We start from the raw sequence: 17,782 nt of genomic DNA, 5'->3' as shown, positions 1-17,782 counted from the left end.
GTGTGTGTGTGTGTGTGTGTGTGTGTGTGTGTGTGTGTGTGTGTGTGTGTTCTCTGCCCTCAGATCCTCCGGGCCCTCAGGTGATTGTCTGTGTCTGTGTCTGTGTCTGATGTTTGCGACAGTCATTGGGGTTTACGGAAGCCCAGAGGGGACATAGCGACTGCAGCACTCTGCTGCTGGTGCTATCTGCTACCTGGTGCTACCTGGTGCTACCTACCTGCTGCCTCTATACCGGCTACCTCTATATCTGCTGCCTCTATACCTGCTACCTCTATCAGGGAGAATCTATTGAAATTATTTCACTCTCTGACACGGAACAAAGCAAAAGGTCACCAGCATTAATGGATTTTACAGTTCGCCATCAAACAAACAGCATGCATTGATTTGGAAAAATGTCCAAAAAGTATTCATTGTCATTGCATCGTTGACAATGACGTGGCTAGCTCTCGTTCGGTAAATTTTTTGGTGACATTTTTTTTTTAAGCTTAAGCTTAGACTACAAGGGGTTCGGTGCAAATGCCAGATCCTATCACCTGATCAAATATGTCCTATCATGTTGTATCTGAATAGGATGGATGTTTGCTAACCACAACGCTGACTATTACAGTTCAGACCATAACAAGGCAGGAATGTTTCGACACTTACTTTGGCTCTCCTTTTTAATTGCCTTGTTTGAGTCTGAATTTAGTTTTCATATGATAAAGGGACTGTAAAAAAGTTAAATATATATAGGCCTATACCCAATTAATCATGTCATAGCGTGAGCTCTTTCTTTTCCGGGTTTTGTGGGTTCATAGAAACCTATAGGCTTGGACAGTATCACCACACGGGGAGACTAGAATGACATAATAGGACCACAGTAGCCAGTTTAGAAATATATTTATGATGTATTCTTGAAATGGCTCTTGTGGTTCCTTAGTGGGAACTTGTGCAGCTTTGTGGTTGAGACCATTTATGTGTGTGCGTGTGCGTGTGCGTGTGCGTGTGCGTGTGCGTGTGTGTGTGTGTGTGTGTGTGCGTGTGTGTGTGTGCGTGTGTGTGTGTGTGTCTGTGTCACAAGTATTTTCCTGCATTTATGACCACCATTAGAGGATCTGTGGGCTCCATGCTGGGCAGAGAACTGTTGACCCCCAGGTAAAGCAGATTCCCACATGTCCAAGTTCTGTTTTTTTGTGCTGCCGCGCCCCATTTCCTCTCGTCTGCGTGCAGCCATTACAATCCTAATGAAATTATGAGCTCGTTGACTTGCGTCATTGTTGGCCGTGAGATCAAAGGAATCTATCAAGATGTTTATTTTCTCTCTGACCTTATATGCAGTGCCCTTTGAACCTTACCCTGTAATGTGATTGATTAGGCACACACACACACACACACTCACACACGCACACGCACACACACACACACTCACACACACACACACACACACACACACACTCACACTCACACACACACACACTCACACTCACACACACACACACACACACACACACACACACACACACTCACACTCACACAAACTCACTCACACACACTCACACTCACACACACACACACACACACACACACACTCACACACACACACACTCACACTCACACTCACACACACACACACACACTCACACACGCACACGCACGCACACTCACACTCACACACAGACCAAATATCCAGCACTTCACAGCTCTTCTAGCCTGCAATGCCCCCTCAGGAAGCCGGGGGAGGGGGGGGTTGTGCAGGCGGTCTGTGTATACAGGGAGAGGAAGCGTGTGTTTCTACTGTAGTCATGTATTAACTTTCCCTTTCTGTTTTCTGAAGTGTTAGAAAGGGAGTTGAATGGAGCCGTTCCTCCAAGGCCGTCTCATTAACGAGTGATTAATGAGCCTGAGAGATGGCTGCACCTGAGCTGTGTGTATAGATGTGGAAGTGTGTGGGTGTGTGTGTGCGTATGTGTATGTGTGTGTGCGTGTGTGTGCGCGTGTATGTGCACGTGTATGTGCGCGTGCGCCTGCGTGTGTGCGTGTGCGCATGTGTGTGTGTGCCTGTGTGTGCGCCTGTGCGCGTGTGTGTGTGTCAGAGTGTGTGTGTGTGTGTGTGTGCTCGTGCGTGTGTGTGTGCGTGTGCGTGTGTGTGTGTGTGTGTGTGTGTACATGTCTTACCCTCCTGCCCTAAGCCCATGTTCACCTGAGAGGCGTGGTCCTGTGCCGTGTCTGACCTGTGGTCAGTTGTTGCAGCTCCTCTTCATGAAACACCCTGGCAGGGCGTCGGTCAGGCACGCCGTCCTCCTGAGACAACGTGTTGAGACATCGAACGAAGACACTTTAATAGTCTTTAATTTACGATCTCTTTATTTTTTCTGTCTTTTTCCCAGAGATTACGCTTTCGTAAGAGAACAACACACAAAGTAACACGCGCATCTGGTGGAGCCAGTAAAGACATCTGGTCGAGCCTCTGAGGGGTCATGTGTCTGAGCTCAGGTTCCCGTACGCCTCTACCTCTCCCCTGCTTCACTGCCATGCCATGTTTGTTTTGGTGTGAAACTGGAGATGGCACACTTGCGACCCTCTGCCCACCTTACCACAATCTCTCTCTCTCTCTCTCTCTCTTCTCTGTCTCTCTCTCTCTCTCTCTCTCTCTTTCACTTCTCTCTCTCTCTCTTTCTCTGTCTCTCTCACTTCTCTCTCTTTCTGCCCCCTCTCTCTCTCTCTCTCTCTCACTTCTCTCTCTCTGCCCCCTCTCTCTCTCTCTCTCTCACTTCTCTCTCTCTGCCCTCTCTCTCTCACTTCTCTCTCTCTGCCCTCTCTCTCTCACTTCTCTCTCTCTGCCCTCTCTCTCTCTCTCTCACTTCTCTCTCTCTGCCCTCTCTCTATCTCTCACTTCTCTCTCTCTGCCCTCTCTCTATCTCTCACTTCTCTCTCTCTGCCCTCTCTCTCTCACTTCTCTCTCTCTGCCCTCTCTCTCTATCTCTCACTTCTCTCTCTCTGCCCTCTCTCTCTCACTTCTCTCTCTCTGCCCTCTCTCTATCTCTCACTTCTCTCTCTCTGCCCTCTCTCTATCTCTGACTTCTCTCTCTCTGCCCTCTCTCTCTCTCTCTTCTCTCTCTCCACGCCCCCTGCTGTCTACAGTAATGGAGGGCAGGCACCTGCACCCTGTCATGTGTCCTCTGCCCCCCCCCCCCTCTCTCTCTCTGCCTCTCTCAATCCATTTCTCCTTCCAACTCATGTCTGGGGTTGAACTGTGTGGTAGCAGTGTTGTCTGTTGTGTGGAGTGTTTTATTGAGAACAGCATTGGCATTACGGCCCTCCTGTGTGAAGCTGTCCTGTCGTAGAGCCAGGTGAGGTTGTCCTGTCGCAGAGCCAGGTGAGGTTGTCCTGTCGCAGAGCCAGGTGAGGTTGTCCTGTCGTAGAGCCAGGTGAGGTTGTGAAAGGCAGGGCTGGACTTTGGCCCTTAGTGTTCGGCCGTGACCGCCAGAGTGTGGTGTGACTGCCATCTAGTGGACGGCAGCCTGCACAAACATCTAGAAGCGTGACATCAAATCAAAATCGAATCAAATTGTATTTGTGTAGCGCATTTATCACCCGAGGCGCTTCACAAAGAGCAAAGAAGATAAAGCAACAACTAAGGTGGACGTTTAAACAGGGTTCCCACGGGTCCTTGAAATCCTTGAAAGTTTGTGAATTTGAGAAAAAGAAATCAAGGTCTTAAAAGTTTTTGAAAATAGACATGGGTCATTGAAAGTGCTTAAATTCCCCTCTCTCTCTCTCTCTCTCTCTCTCTCTCTCTCTCTCTCTCTCTCTCTCTCTCTCTCTCTAAAAAAATATAGGTATATATTCAAAAATGTTTTACTTAGCTCGTCAACTAGTTCTGTCTCAAACTACGTTGTGTTGGGTCCTTGAATTTGAGGGAATTGAGTCTTGAAAGTCCTTGAAAGGTGCTTGAATGTGACGTTTCAGAACCCTGGTTAAAAGGTGGAGATTAGAAGAAGTAGGTTTCGAGGTCTCGCTTCAATGTGTTCCAGACAGCGTGTGACTCTGGTCTCTCTTGTGTCGCGTCCCCTCAGGCCCGCCTGGCGTTGGAGAGAGGAGCTCAGGCCGTCATCTTCGATGTCACAGACGACGCCACCGCCGTGCTCGAGGTGAGGGGGCGGAGCCAAAGAACATGCCGGTCGAGTAACAAAAAGTAGTATCGCTGTGATTGGTCTCTTAACATAATGTGTCATCCCTCCTTTTCCACTCATGCCTGCCGCCCCCCCCCCACCTACACACACACACAGCTGCGTGAGTCGGACGCCCTGCCCCACCCGGTGGTGTTCGTCAGTGACGAGCACGCGGAGGAGCTGATGGGGCTGGTCAACAAGAACGAGGAGGCGCGGATTCGCATCGAGGTCATGATGGTGCCGCCCAAATGGGTGAGTCTGATGACGTGCACACACACACACACACACACACACAAGATACACACACACACACACACACACAAGATACACGCACACACACACACACATACACACACACAAGATACACACATGCATGCACGCACACACACACACACACGCACACACACACGCACACACACACACACACATATAGACACACACACACACACACACACACACACACACATATAGACACGCACACACACACACTCTCTCTTCAAAGGTCCATGTGAAGTTTATGTTCCCCAGTCTCATAGAGTCTCCTCTCACTCCCTCTCTCTCTCTCTTTCTTTCTCCTATCTATCTATCTCTCTCTCTCTCTCTCTCTCTCTACAGCCCTCCTATGATGTTGGTATCCTGCTGACTATAGTCCTGGCTATTCTGGCCATCATTATGATTTTTGCGTTCCGGTACAAGTGCAAGTCCAACAGAACCTGGGTAAGTGAAAAAACCCATCCTTCTTTATCACAATGCTTTATACGTTACCCCTTCCCCCTCTATGAACCTTTTAGCACTCGTAACAAAGTCATCTTTAGTGGTTGGTCAGGCACATGGTTCTGTTACTCCAACTGTAGACTAAAGTGTGTGTCCGTTCCTACGTAACGCAGAACTAAACCCTAACCGTAGAGCCAGCCGTGCCTTTTTTACCTACTAAAAGAGCCGCCCCGGCGGTCAAATGCTCTTTACAATGCTACACTGCTATTTACACACAATGACCACTAGTTTGCTGCTTGTAAATTAGCCTTCCTCCTACACAGAAAAACTGCAAAAAAGCTTTATACTAGCTTATCCTGATGTGATATTTGAAAATGTAAGGATACTGGGTGGTAGAACGCACATATCTAGGAAAAGTCGTGAAAGGAGGGTCCTGAAATTTGATCGAGTGCAAAGATATAACTATTTTTTTTACTCACACTCATGGCTGATTAAGTGTTAAATAACATTCCGATGGTGACCTCCTCCTCCTCCGCTGTGTGTTCAGGACTCAGTCCACCAGCAGACCATGCGGGCTATCAGCCGCCTGGAGACCCGGACCTACAGCTCCCAGGGCTGCGCGGGCTCACAGCGCCACCGTGTGGGCTGGGGGTCTGCCAGCTCCAACTCCAGCCCTGTATGTGCCATCTGCCTGGAGGAGTTCCTGGACGGACAGGTGGGTCAGAGAGGGAGGGAGGGAGAGAGGGAGAGAGGGAGACAGGGAGAGAGGAAGGGAGGGAGAGAGGGAGAGAGGAAATGTCCTTATCATCCTTCATCATCATACAGGGATGTTGTGTTGGTGCGTGTGTCATGTGAGTGCTTCTCCCAGCTGAACGCCTGTGTTGTTGTCCAGGACCTGAGGATCATCTCCTGTGCTCACGAGTTCCACAAGGAGTGTGTGGACCCCTGGCTGCTGCAGCACCGCACCTGCCCCCTCTGCATGCACAACATCATGGGTAACGACCGCTGGGGGGCCGGGGGGGCTTTACTATGGGTCTGGGGCCGGGGGCATAAAGATAGACCCAGTCTTAGACTGAGATCTCACTTTAATAAAGATAGACCCAGTCTTAGACTTAGATCTCACTTTAATAAAGATAGACCCAGTCTTAGACTTAGATCTCACTTTAATAAAGATAGACCCAGTCTTAGACTTAGATCTCACTTTAATAAAGATAGACCCAGTCTTAGACTGAGATCTCACTTTAATAAAGATAGACCCAGTCTTAGACTTAGATCTGACTTTAATAAAGATAGACCCAGTCTTAGACTTAGATCTGACTTTAATAAAGATAGACCCAGTCTTAGACTGAGATCTGACTTTAATAAAGATAGACCCAGTCTTAGACTTAGATCTCACTTTAATAAAGATAGACCCAGTCTTAGACTCAGATCTCACTTTAATAAAGATAGACCCAGTCTTAGACTTAGATCTGACTTTAATAAAGATAGACCCAGTCTTAGACTTAGATCTCACTTTAATAAAGATAGACCCAGTCTTAGACTTAGATCTGACTTTAATAAAGATAGACCCAGTCTTAGACTTAGATCTCACTTTAATAAAGATAGACCCAGTCTTAGACTTAGATCTCACTTTAATAAAGATAGACCCAGTCTTAGACTGAGATCTCACTTTAATAAAGATAGACCCAGTCTTAGACTTAGATCTGACTTTAATAAAGATAGACCCAGTCTTAGACTTAGATCTGACTTTAATAAAGATAGACCCAGTCTTAGACTGAGATCTGACTTTAATAAAGATAGACCCAGTCTTAGACTTAGATCTCACTTTAATAAAGATAGACCCAGTCTTTGACTCAGATCTGACTTTAATAAAGATAGACCCAGTCTTAGACTTAGATCTGACTTTAATAAAGATAGACCCAGTCTTAGACTTAGATCTCACTTTAATAAAGATAGACCCAGTCTTAGACTTAGATCTGACTTTAATAAAGATAGACCCAGTCTTAGACTTAGATCTCACTTTAATAAAGATAGACCCAGTCTTAGACTTAGATCTCACTTTAATAAAGATAGACCCAGTCTTAGACTGAGATCTCACTTTAATAAAGATAGACCCAGTCTTAGACTTAGATGTCACTTTAATAAAGATAGACCCAGTCTTAGACTGAGATCTCACTTTAATAAAGATAGACCCAGTCTTAGACTTAGATCTTACTTTAATAAAGATAGACCCAGTCTTAGACTTAGATCTCACTTTAATAAAGATAGACCCAGTCTTAGACTGAGATCTCACTTTAATAAAGATAGACCCAGTCTTAGACTTAGATGTCACTTTAATAAAGATAGACCCAGTCTTAGACTGAGATCTCACTTTAATAAAGATAGACCCAGTCTTAGACTTAGATCTTACTTTAATAAAGATAGACCCAGTCTTAGACTTAGATCTCACTTTAATAAAGATAGACCCAGTCTTAGACTTAGATCTGACTTTAATAAAGATAGACCCAGTCTTAGACTGAGATCTCACTTTAATAAAGATAGACCCAGTCTTAGACTTAGATGTCACTTTAATAAAGATAGACCCAGTCTTAGACTGAGATCTGACTTTAATAAAGATAGACCCAGTCTTAGACTGAGATCTCACTTTAATAAAGATAGACCCAGTCTTAGACTGAGATCTCACTTTAATAAAGATAGACCCAGTCTTAGACTTAGATCTCACTTTAATAAAGATAGACCCAGTCTTAGACTTAGATCTGACTTTAATAAAGATAGACCCAGTCTTAGACTTAGATCTGACTTTAATAAAGATAGACCCAGTCTTAGACTTAGATCTCACTTTAATAAAGATAGACCCAGTCTTAGACTGAGATCTCACTTTAATAAAGATAGACCCAGTCTTAGACTTAGATCTGACTTTAATAAAGATAGACCCAGTCTTAGACTTAGATCTGACTTTAATAAAGATAGACCCAGTCTTAGACTTAGATCTCACTTTAATAAAGATAGACCCAGTCTTAGACTGAGATCTCACTTTAATAAAGATAGACCCAGTCTTAGACTTAGATCTGACTTTAATAAAGATAGACCCAGTCTTAGACTTAGATCTCACTTTAATAAAGATAGACCCAGTCTTAGACTTAGATCTCACTTTAATAAAGATAGACCCAGTCTTAGACTGAGATCTCACTTTAATAAAGATAGACCCAGTCTTAGACTTAGATGTCACTTTAATAAAGATAGACCCAGTCTTAGACTGAGATCTCACTTTAAGTCAGTCTTGCTATAAAAATGTCCTGTTGCATAAAGCTCACCTATGAGTGACTAAAGTAAGACTGACTTCGATAGCCTGTCACCCAATGCATTCTAGGTAAAATAAGACACTTGTGTTGTGGATTTAATTGATTCTTAGTAGATTGAGTAGAACTTATAAAGCACAAAGAGCTTAAATCAATTGGCTCAAATGAGGCCTTTTATTAAGCAAAGTTACATGAGCTCAGAGAGAAAATAGAAGAGTCAAAAAGCCCCCTCCTATGAGAGGGACACACATTTATAGAAGACTGCCTTATGAGGTCACTACTCTTGTTTAACCAATCATATGAATCTGCGCTACAAGTTATTGTGCAACAAGTTATTGGCACATCTCTTACAGGAAGGGAAGGCCTTCCTTAGTGCTCGATTTCCCAGAATGTAGAGAGACAGACTTCCATTCTCAGCATATTTGATATAAAACTACAACACTTGACAGAAAACCAAAATGGCGGCCGAAACAGCTACACCTAGCGGCAGAAGATCTGAGACATCTCCCTTTTCTTCTGCTGAAAACGTATTAATATTGGAGTGATTGCACAGGTAGCTGGAATAACCTGCTGGGCATTGCTGCCTGACGCACCTCCTCAGGTGCCCATGGATCAGCTGCAGGGTCGTCAGCCAGGAACCACCATTCACCGACGTTTCGCTCCTTTAATCCTGGAACGTCTCCTGGTGGCGGAGCAGTGACAGGGACGTCTCCCTGTCACCCCCTGCAGCTGGAGTCTGGGTTAGATTTCCCCAACCCTTTTCCCTCCTCCTCAGCCACAGCCAAAAGCTGCCCTTCTCCGCCTCTTCAGCCAGCTCTTTCGTTGCCTTCTTGAGCTTTTCTCCTGTCACGCCTGTGTCCCTCAGTAGTTGGCTTTGATCTTTGCGAGGCCTTCTGAGAGCTGCTTCAATACAGCTCTCCCCATTTGCTTGTCGTAGAGAGCTCTGCTGTGTACCGTCTTCCCAGGCTTGGGATTCTCTCGCCCCCGGCAACGAAGATTGTGCCGTCGTTTCTGACTCCCCTCCTGAGAGACGGGCTGCGGGACTTGGCAGGCTTGATTTTCATTCTTGCCCAGGACATTAGCTCGTCCATCCTTTTCAGCAATCTGGATGTACATGGTGCTGTCTGAAGGAGGCTGGTGATGTCATCCATGTAGCCCCTCAGTGGTGGTAGCTTCTATCCGGATGGTCGTTTGATCCCTCCCACAGTTTGTCTTGCTCCGATAAGGATGATTTCGAAGGCTACCACAAACAGAATGGGAGAAATGGCACACCCCATGGAGATTCCCACCTCTAACTGCTGCCACCCGGTGATGAAGTCCTGGAGGGTAAAGCACAACTGCAGATCCTTGAAATAGCTTGCTACCAAGTTGTTGATACTGGAGGGCATGTGTAAAAACTCCGTGGCATAGCTGATCAGCTGATGTGGAACTGACCCATAGGCATTGGCGAGGTTGAGCCAGATGACATGCAGGTCCGTCTTTTCTCGCTGGGCCTTTTGGATCTGTTCCCAGATCATTGCAGTGTTCTACACAACCTGGGAAGCCTGGGACTCCGGCCTTCTGGCAGTTGCTGTCGATGTAGCCATTTTCCATCAAGTAGCTTTTCGTCCTTTTGGCCAGCACAGAGAAGTTCCTAGTGGGACGTTCCTTACAGGATCACTGTACTGTTTCCTTTTGGCCAGCACAGAGAAGTTCCTAGTGGGACGTTCCTTACAGGATCACTGTACTGTTTCCTGACATGCTGCTCCAGATGCTCCTTGGTGATGTCCAGCTTCCCGCTCTTTTTCTCCTCCAGCAGCTGTCTGCTTGAATGGGTCTTTGAAGAAGTTGGCTCTTTCTTTTTCTTTCCGTTTCCTACTTTTACGGATGCGTTCAGCTCTGCGCAGATTGGCCAGCCTCTGCCTGATCTCTCCCCACGGTGCTTTCAGGCCCTCTTTCTCCTCCTGAGTTGCCTTCCTCCAGTTCTTATGGAGTTGTCGTCGTCTCTGCACCAGCTGGCCAATCTCTTTTTCTCTCCTTCCTTTCTCTCTCTCGAGGCAGTTCTCTGCTTGCTGGAGACTTCGCCAAACCGGTCTTTGCACTCCTGGTATAGGATGTCCCGAAACAGTTTAAGCCTGGACTCTTCCCCTCCTCGCAACGATCCCTCCAATATCCTGACCAGGTCCGTGTCCAATTTGTGCCGTAACTCCACCTCGTTTGCCTTTGGCCATTTGATCTTGCTTCTCCTGGCTGGTTCCTTTCTCTCGACTTGACTTGGCTCAGTTCTGAAGGGATTGGTGGGAACTTCTCCTTGGTGCTCACAGGGGGGCTCACCCTCCACCAGAGGGCCTTCCTCCTCGTCTGCTTCCCTGCCTTCAGCAACGTTGGGTCCATCGGCACTGTCGTTTTCAACCCGGCTTTCAGTCCCTCTTGTCTGACCTGTCTCTGCAGTGCACGGTTGCCTTTGGCCTTTCCCCCCACATCTTGCTTTCCCCTGGTGGATTCGCAGCCCCCTGAATGTCGTCACCTTCTCCCATCCACATCCACATTTACGCATGATCTTCTTCTCATTGTCCGTTTCCATTGCAGTCGTTACCGTGTGACGAGTTACAGTGAAGTAGTTTAACGCTGGAGTTACAGTGTTAGCTAGCTACTAGCCCTGACTCGTTCCCATAGCAACACAGCTCTTAAATCAAGCTTAGCCATGGGGGAAGGTCCTAACCTCAAAATAAGTAATTTTTAATGCAACAGGCAGTCTTAATTAGACTGGTCTAACCCGAGAATATAAAACTAGTCTAAGGCTTAGACCAGTCTTAATCTATGTTTATGCAACTGGCCCCTGATTTCTTGCTTGAAATAATGTGCAGTAGATCTACAAATGAACAGGGAGTGTTTAGCGTGTTTGTCTGACTGTTTTTGTGTGTCCTATACAGGTGCTGAGCTGGTGTCCCGCCAGCCCCAGAGGAGCAGACTCCAGCCCCCCCCCGAGCACAGCCAGACCTTCCTGCACCACCCCTACGCCGGCCCCCACCCCCACCCCCACGCCTACCCCGGGCACCCCATCCCCTTCTCCATGCGGCCCCACTACCCCCACAGCCCCTCCGGACCCTACCCCTCCCTGGGCCACTACAGCGGCTCCCCCCCCCTGGACCCCCAGACTCTGCGCTTCCTCCCCAGCCGGCCGCTCGGCTCGGGCTGCGGTGGCTACCACCTCCCCGCGGGGGGGGAGGGCCTCGGGGGGGGGAGGCCCCACAGGACGGGGGGTGGCGGCTGCAGGACGGCGGGGGTGGGTCACCCTCTGTCTCACTACGCCCCCCGGCGGCCCTGCCACGCCTACCGCTCGGGGGGCGTGGGCTGCCCCAGTGCCCAGCGCAGCGCCTCCAGCTCCCGGCTGCACCACGGCCCCTCCGCCTCCTCCGCCGCCGGTCCCCCCCTCCAGACTCACCGGGGGGGGGCCGCGGTGGCGGGGGGCGGGGGCAGGCAGGACGAGGGGGGCAGCTGCTCGGGGGCTAGCTACCACACGGAGCGCAGCGGCTACCTGGCGGACGGCCCTGCCAGCGACTCCAGCTCCGGTCCCTGCCACGGCTCCTCCAGCGACTCGGTGCTCAACTGCACCGACGTGTCCCTGCAGGGCGTCTACGGCAGCTGGTCCACCTTCCGCAGCTCCCTGAGCAGCGACTACGATCCCTTCGTGTACTACGGCCCCGGGCCGGGCCAGGGGCAGGGCCGTAACCCCCGCAGGAACAGCCTGGAGGCCGGGGGGGCGGGGGGGGCTCCCAGGCCCAGGTCTCTGGACTCGGTGGTGAACAGAGGGGGAGGGGGGGGGGGCGTCTGCCCCGAGGAGCAGCAGCAGGCGGTGTTCAGCCACGTGCACTACCACCGCCACAGACACCACCACTACGAGGAGGGGGGCCTGGGGCTGGGCGAGCACGGCCAGGGCCCGGGGAGGGGGGAGGACGAGGAGCCGGGCGGGGCCGCCGCCGTCGTCGGTCTGTCTCCCTCCTCTCTGGACAAGGACCCCCCCCCTGTGTGCCCGCTAAAGCATAGCCCCTGCCAGTGCCCCAAGGCAGACCCCGTAGACAAACCCTGTCCCCACGGGGCGGTGGGCCAGGACCATGAACAACCCAGCCCCCCCTCAGGCCCTCCCCCCGTCCTGGTCCCGCCAGCCCCCTTACAGCCCCCTCCTCCGGCTCCCTGCTGTCACCAGGGCCACGGACACCCCCCCCACCCCCGGAGGGGCGGGCGTCTGGGGGGCTGCGTGCTGGACGGCCCCTCCGTCCGTTTCCACCAGAGCCTGGAGCTGCAGGACGACTGCAGCATCCACATCCACTACGGGCAGGGCCCGGGGGGCTACTGTTGCCCCCCTCCCGACCTGCCCCCCGCCCTGCTGCCCGTGCCCCTCATCCTGGACTCCGGGGGTCTGGAGGACTGGCCCTGCTGTGGGGGGGCTCATGTGGTGTGGCAGAAGCGGGTGCAGCAGGCCCACTCTGAGCCGCAGCTGGACAGAGCCCAGTGCAGGATCCACCACCACGGCCCCCTGGCTGACCACCACCACGGCCCCCTTGCTGACCACCACCACGGCCCCCTGGCTGACCACCACCACGGCCCCCTGGCTGACCACCACCACGGACCCCTGGCTGACCACCACCACGGACCCCTGGCTGACCACCACCACGGACCCCTGGCTGACCACCACCACGGACCCCTGGCTGACCACCACCACGGCCCTCTGGCTGACCACCACCACGGACCCCTGGCAGACCGCAACACAGACATTTGTGTGTACTGCCAAACTTTACATCATCAGGGTAGGTTGTACTAAATCATCAGCCTTTACTACGGATGTGAACTTCTGGTCTCTCTTACGTATAGTGGGGTGCCTGCCTGAGCACTCAGTCATTTTGAATTCGTGCTAAAGTTAGTTTTTCACTTCTAAGTTGAGGATAAGGGTCTATAGAAAAATGTGGGTTCGAGTGGCCCACCCACAAATACAAAATAAGGCCTCTAGGGGGCGCCGTTTTGAGCAAAATTGCTATAACTTTTGATCGGATTGTTCGATCTGAACAAGAGATATGTATGGATTCAGGATCAAGAGTACTGTATCTGATAATACCGTATATAGCTTATAGAAGCATTATTTTGTCTGATATTCACAAGAATAGACTGATGATCATTGACCTGATGGGCTAAAACAAGGTTTTGTGTATATATTGGCCTAATAATGTGAACTACAATCACATACAACTATAATGACATTTTATTTATCTTTTAATTGTCCCAAAATATGGTCAGTAGTAACACCTTATATTTACTTTGTCTTATCTCATGCCTACATGTCAGTCTTGTAAATTGCTCTAGTCTCTCAGCAGAATCGTACATCCTGGCACAAATCATGTCGTCACCTTTATAGGATAACAGCACTTGACAAGGCAAAACAAAAATGATGGTTGATGGTTAATTTCCCAATGGTTGCGAAGAATCATCAGTTCTACAACGTATTAAGTATTTATTCCGTCATCTCCTCGCAGGACCCAAATCATCGCCAGAACAAGACAATTCCAGAGAGACCCTCTCTGTGAGTCAGTTAAATATGGCCTCTCTTTCTGCAAACTCTAATTGTGAGCCACCGCATACAGTGTTTCTTGCCCTCGGATTGCATTCGCTAACAAGAAGCAAGAAGTTGGTCAATCTCCTACACAGATATTGTCTGAGTGTGTCTTACAAGAAAGTCCTCACCCTTGAAGTTAGCTTTGCACAGGCTATTGCACAGCAAACAAGGAACAACGCAGATATAGTCTGTCCCACTAATTTGCGTCAGCAAATCTTCACAGTTGCAGCCCTTGATAACTTGGATCATAATCCCACATCACGTACTGCAAGCTCATCCTTCCATGGAACAGGGATTTCAATCTTTCAGTTTCCTACATCAGAGAATCCTGGGTTGAACCAAGAATGTCTACGAATCGTCTCACAGAAAACAGGAGCAGGCAGCAGAGGATCTATCCTGCCTCATTTGTACATGTTTGTACCACCTGTGGGCCAAAATCTTGTCACTCAACCTCCAGTAAAAGTTGTGCAGCTCGTGGCGACCAGTTCCTTTGATGCAGAGAAACAGCCGGTGGTGATCAGTTCCTTCGATGCAGAGAAACAGCACGAACAGGCATGGATGACTGCAGTACATGACACTCTTTATGTTGATTCTGATACAGAAAATGCCACTACAGCAATGTGGTCTTCATGCCACACTGCTCGATCAGATGCAGTTGGACAGCCAGAGAAAAGCATTGAAGCTCTCCTGACACTTTCTCATGAGAAAGCAGCCACCCCAGAAATGACTCGCCATGGAATGGAACTGGTGAACAAGACAACTGAGCACCTCAACCCACACAAGTCCCTGTGATGGTAGTGGACCAACCACTCTATGTCCTTGCCAAACGAATGCAGTGGACATTCCCTGACATCTTCAGACAAGACAAGTTTGTGGTGATGCTTGGTGGTGATGCTTGGTGGTGATGCTTGGTGGGCTCCACATTGAAATGGCTTTGTGGATAGGAGCACCATTGGAGGTCGTCTACATGGGTCTGGATGGCCTGAAGCCCTGAAAGAAGCTGGGCTTGTTACATTTACATTTTTGGCATTTAGCAGACGCCTTATTCCAAAGCGACTTACAATCAGTACATTTGAATACCAAGCATGTGAATCAGCAATCCACCATTCGTTGCAGGAAGAGTACTCTAGCTCGGGCCCGGGGCCACTGATAGAAGGAAAGACCTTCTCCCTATCGCCTTCTACTAAAACTTCTTTTTTTTTTTTTCTGGAGAAACTGACAAACTTGTGAAGTCAGAAGCAGCAGCCACATCATTTCCGAAAGCATCCAATGCAACGAGAACAAGATACGCCCATCCAGTTACTGTTGTGGTACTGAACAGCCTTCTGAAGCGAGCCTACGGGGACAGTGGAACCGAGAAGGCCCTTGAGGATTGGGCTGAGGGAGTTGCCCAAGAGAGACACCTGGATATAAAGTGTACTTGTACAAGTATTTGTACGAGTAGGCCTACCTGCTCCCGGTGCAAGTGCATGCAGGCACAGTTGAAGTGCACACGTCTGTGTAAGTGCAAGTGCGAGAAGTAGCAAGACAAAATAAAGACAAATAAAATGTCATTATTGATGTATGTGATTGTGGTTCACAATATTAGGCCTAAATATGCACAAAAACTTGTTTTAGCTTATCAGGTCAATGGTCAACAGTCTATTTTTGTGAATATCAGACAAATAATGTTTCTATAAGCTATGTGCTTGTATTATCAGATAGTACTCTTGATCCTGAATCCATATTATCTCACTGATTCAGATCGGACAATCCAATCAAAAGTTATAGCAATTTTGCTAAAAACACCGCCCCTTAGAGGCCTTATTTCTTATTTGTGGGTGGGCCACCCGAACCCAATTTTTTCTATAGAACCTTATCTTCAAAGAAGTGAAAAACAAACTTTAGCACAAATTTGAAATGAAAACAACAATTTACCCATATATTGCCCCCCACTAGCATTGGATATCCCTCCAGGAATATCCTATTATGTGTAGGCCCTATGGTCATCTTATTAATAATAATAATAATAATAATAATAATAATAATAATAATAATACATTAGACTTATATAGCGCTTTTCTAGACACTCAAAGACGCTTTACAAACTGAAAAGATTGAGTAGTAATAAAAAATAAACAAAAGAAATCAAAGAAAGTGTAATTAAGGTAGTGCTGGGGACACATGGGCAGGGGAGGGGGAGAGGGTTAACTGGTGAAGGCGAACGTGAAGAGGTGGGTTTTGAGGGCCTGTTTAAATGCTGGGAGGGTGTTGGCCTGTCTGATTTGATCTTCATTTCCTGGTTGTTTCCTCATCCGTCTGTGTGTTTCTGTGAGTGTGAGAGAGGTAAGCTGTTGTCTCTGTCCCCAGGATCAGAGGAGGAGTCTGGTGTGTGAACTCGGTGCGTCCCCAACTACAAGCTGCTACACACGAGTCAGAATGGACAAACTCATCGTCGGCCATCTTTCTCAAGTCTTCCAAATAATTCCACAACATACCTGCGTTCAGACAACATTACCCAGCCACCCCCAGTCCCCAGTCCTCAGAGTTCAGCTGTCTAACAGAGATCAAAATGAGTCAGATGATGATTGTTTTTAATCTTTGTTTCAAAATATTAAGTTGATTTAAATTGAGAAGTACAAGTATGGACCTCAGATTGCTCAAAGTGGCTGTTGAAATACATTATTTCAATGTGTGATTATGAGTTTCGTCTCGAAAATAGTTTTGTCTTTCAAGATGGAGACTGGGAGATGGTGGGGGAGAACGTGTACATCACAAAGGGGAAAACAACATGTTTTTATTATGTCTAGCCTTATTTTTTTGGTTTTGTAACTTACAGGAAGAATTCAGTACCAACATGATATTACAAGTCCCCAGGCTCCTTAGTGACCAGGAGGGACTGACCACTGCTGAGGGTGTGACCCGTGATTCTCTTCTCTCTCTTGATTGGATGCATCCAAAACACATCCACCTGTTGGCCTATTGACTGGCTGAGTGGATGATTAATAACTTGGATAACTGAGAGGTACTATACTTACTTTAGTTTTCCTTACATTTCCTTCATTTCAACCAGATTGGTACCGACTGTATCTGGATGAAGCATTTCCTCCACTTAGAATGACAGAATACCCAAAGCGTCTTTGCTCTTTCTTAGCCTACCTCATCAGATTTGGGCCCCACAGACACGGGGCAGTTATTTCTCAAAGGTACTTATTATAGCTCATATTCTTGCCATTTCCATGGAGCTATAGGAAAGAGCGATGGTGCTTCTCTCTGGACAAGCTGCCCCAGCGGTGGTTCGTGTGTCTCTCCATCCCGCCAGGCAGTGAGCTGGTCGGGAGGTCACTGAGGCGGCAGCGTGGGACTTGTGTTGGTTAATTCACAGATGGCAGCTGTTTTCATCACGTTTTTGTTTGTGTGTTTCGGTTCGTTTTTTGTTTTTTTTTGTCTGTAATTTTGTTTTTCATTGTTAAAAAGAACCTGATTGACTGAAATGTGTTATTATTACAAGCTATTTTATTTGCTTTTGTCTTTTTCATGTTGCCAGTGGTTACTTATGTTGGAGCTGACCGTTGGTTTTGTGGGGTTTGTGTTAGAAGGGACCTGCGACACGCAGTCTGAGTGCAGCCTCGGCGTAACAAGGACATTCACCATGTCTTCACCCCTGACCCCTGACCCCCTCACACACATGACCGACACAACCTTATTATATGTCCCCCCGCAAGGATATATACTCATGCCATTACTCATTGTCTACCAGCAGCTAAAGCTCACCAAGGGTGCTCTTGAACATTGTAGCTATAGAATAAACAAATATACATAATTACTATGTAATAACTGGAGGAAAGCCATGAAATGCAAATTTACTTTGGGAACATTATAGTACCAAGCGTTGACCAAACCTGTGGCCTTAAGTGCTTAGTAATGAAAGCCTGGTGTACTCAGTCAAGCACTTTCCCTGATCCTGGGACGGAACGTTCTAGGAGATCAAACACTGGAAGAATGGAACCATGTTTATAGGCTGAGGTAGAGAATCCCGTTATAGTGGAAAT

The 17,782-nt window shown here is 48.1% G+C and overlaps 1 protein-coding gene across 1 annotated transcript in view; it reads left to right on the top strand.

The window, feature by feature from the left end:
- The window catches only part of rnf43 (ring finger protein 43), a 94,208-nt gene extending 77,058 nt beyond the window's left edge, over positions 1-17,150 (top strand). Inside the window, exons 3-9 of the mRNA XM_080549368.1 lie at positions 4,056-4,130; positions 4,269-4,403; positions 4,767-4,868; positions 5,413-5,580; positions 5,758-5,860; positions 11,077-12,951; positions 16,101-17,150. Coding sequence (XP_080405494.1) covers positions 4,056-4,130; positions 4,269-4,403; positions 4,767-4,868; positions 5,413-5,580; positions 5,758-5,860; positions 11,077-12,951; positions 16,101-16,126 — 2,484 coding nt within the window. The 3' untranslated portion in view covers positions 16,127-17,150. The remainder of the gene's footprint in view (positions 1-4,055; positions 4,131-4,268; positions 4,404-4,766; positions 4,869-5,412; positions 5,581-5,757; positions 5,861-11,076; positions 12,952-16,100) is intronic.
- The last annotated feature ends 632 nt before the right edge of the window (positions 17,151-17,782 follow it).

Source organism: Nansenia antarctica (assembly GCF_963989245.1).
Source record: "Nansenia antarctica genome assembly, chromosome: 20".
NCBI lineage: Eukaryota > Metazoa > Chordata > Actinopteri > Argentiniformes > Microstomatidae > Nansenia > Nansenia antarctica.
This window is presented reverse-complemented; position numbering and strand designations above follow the sequence as displayed.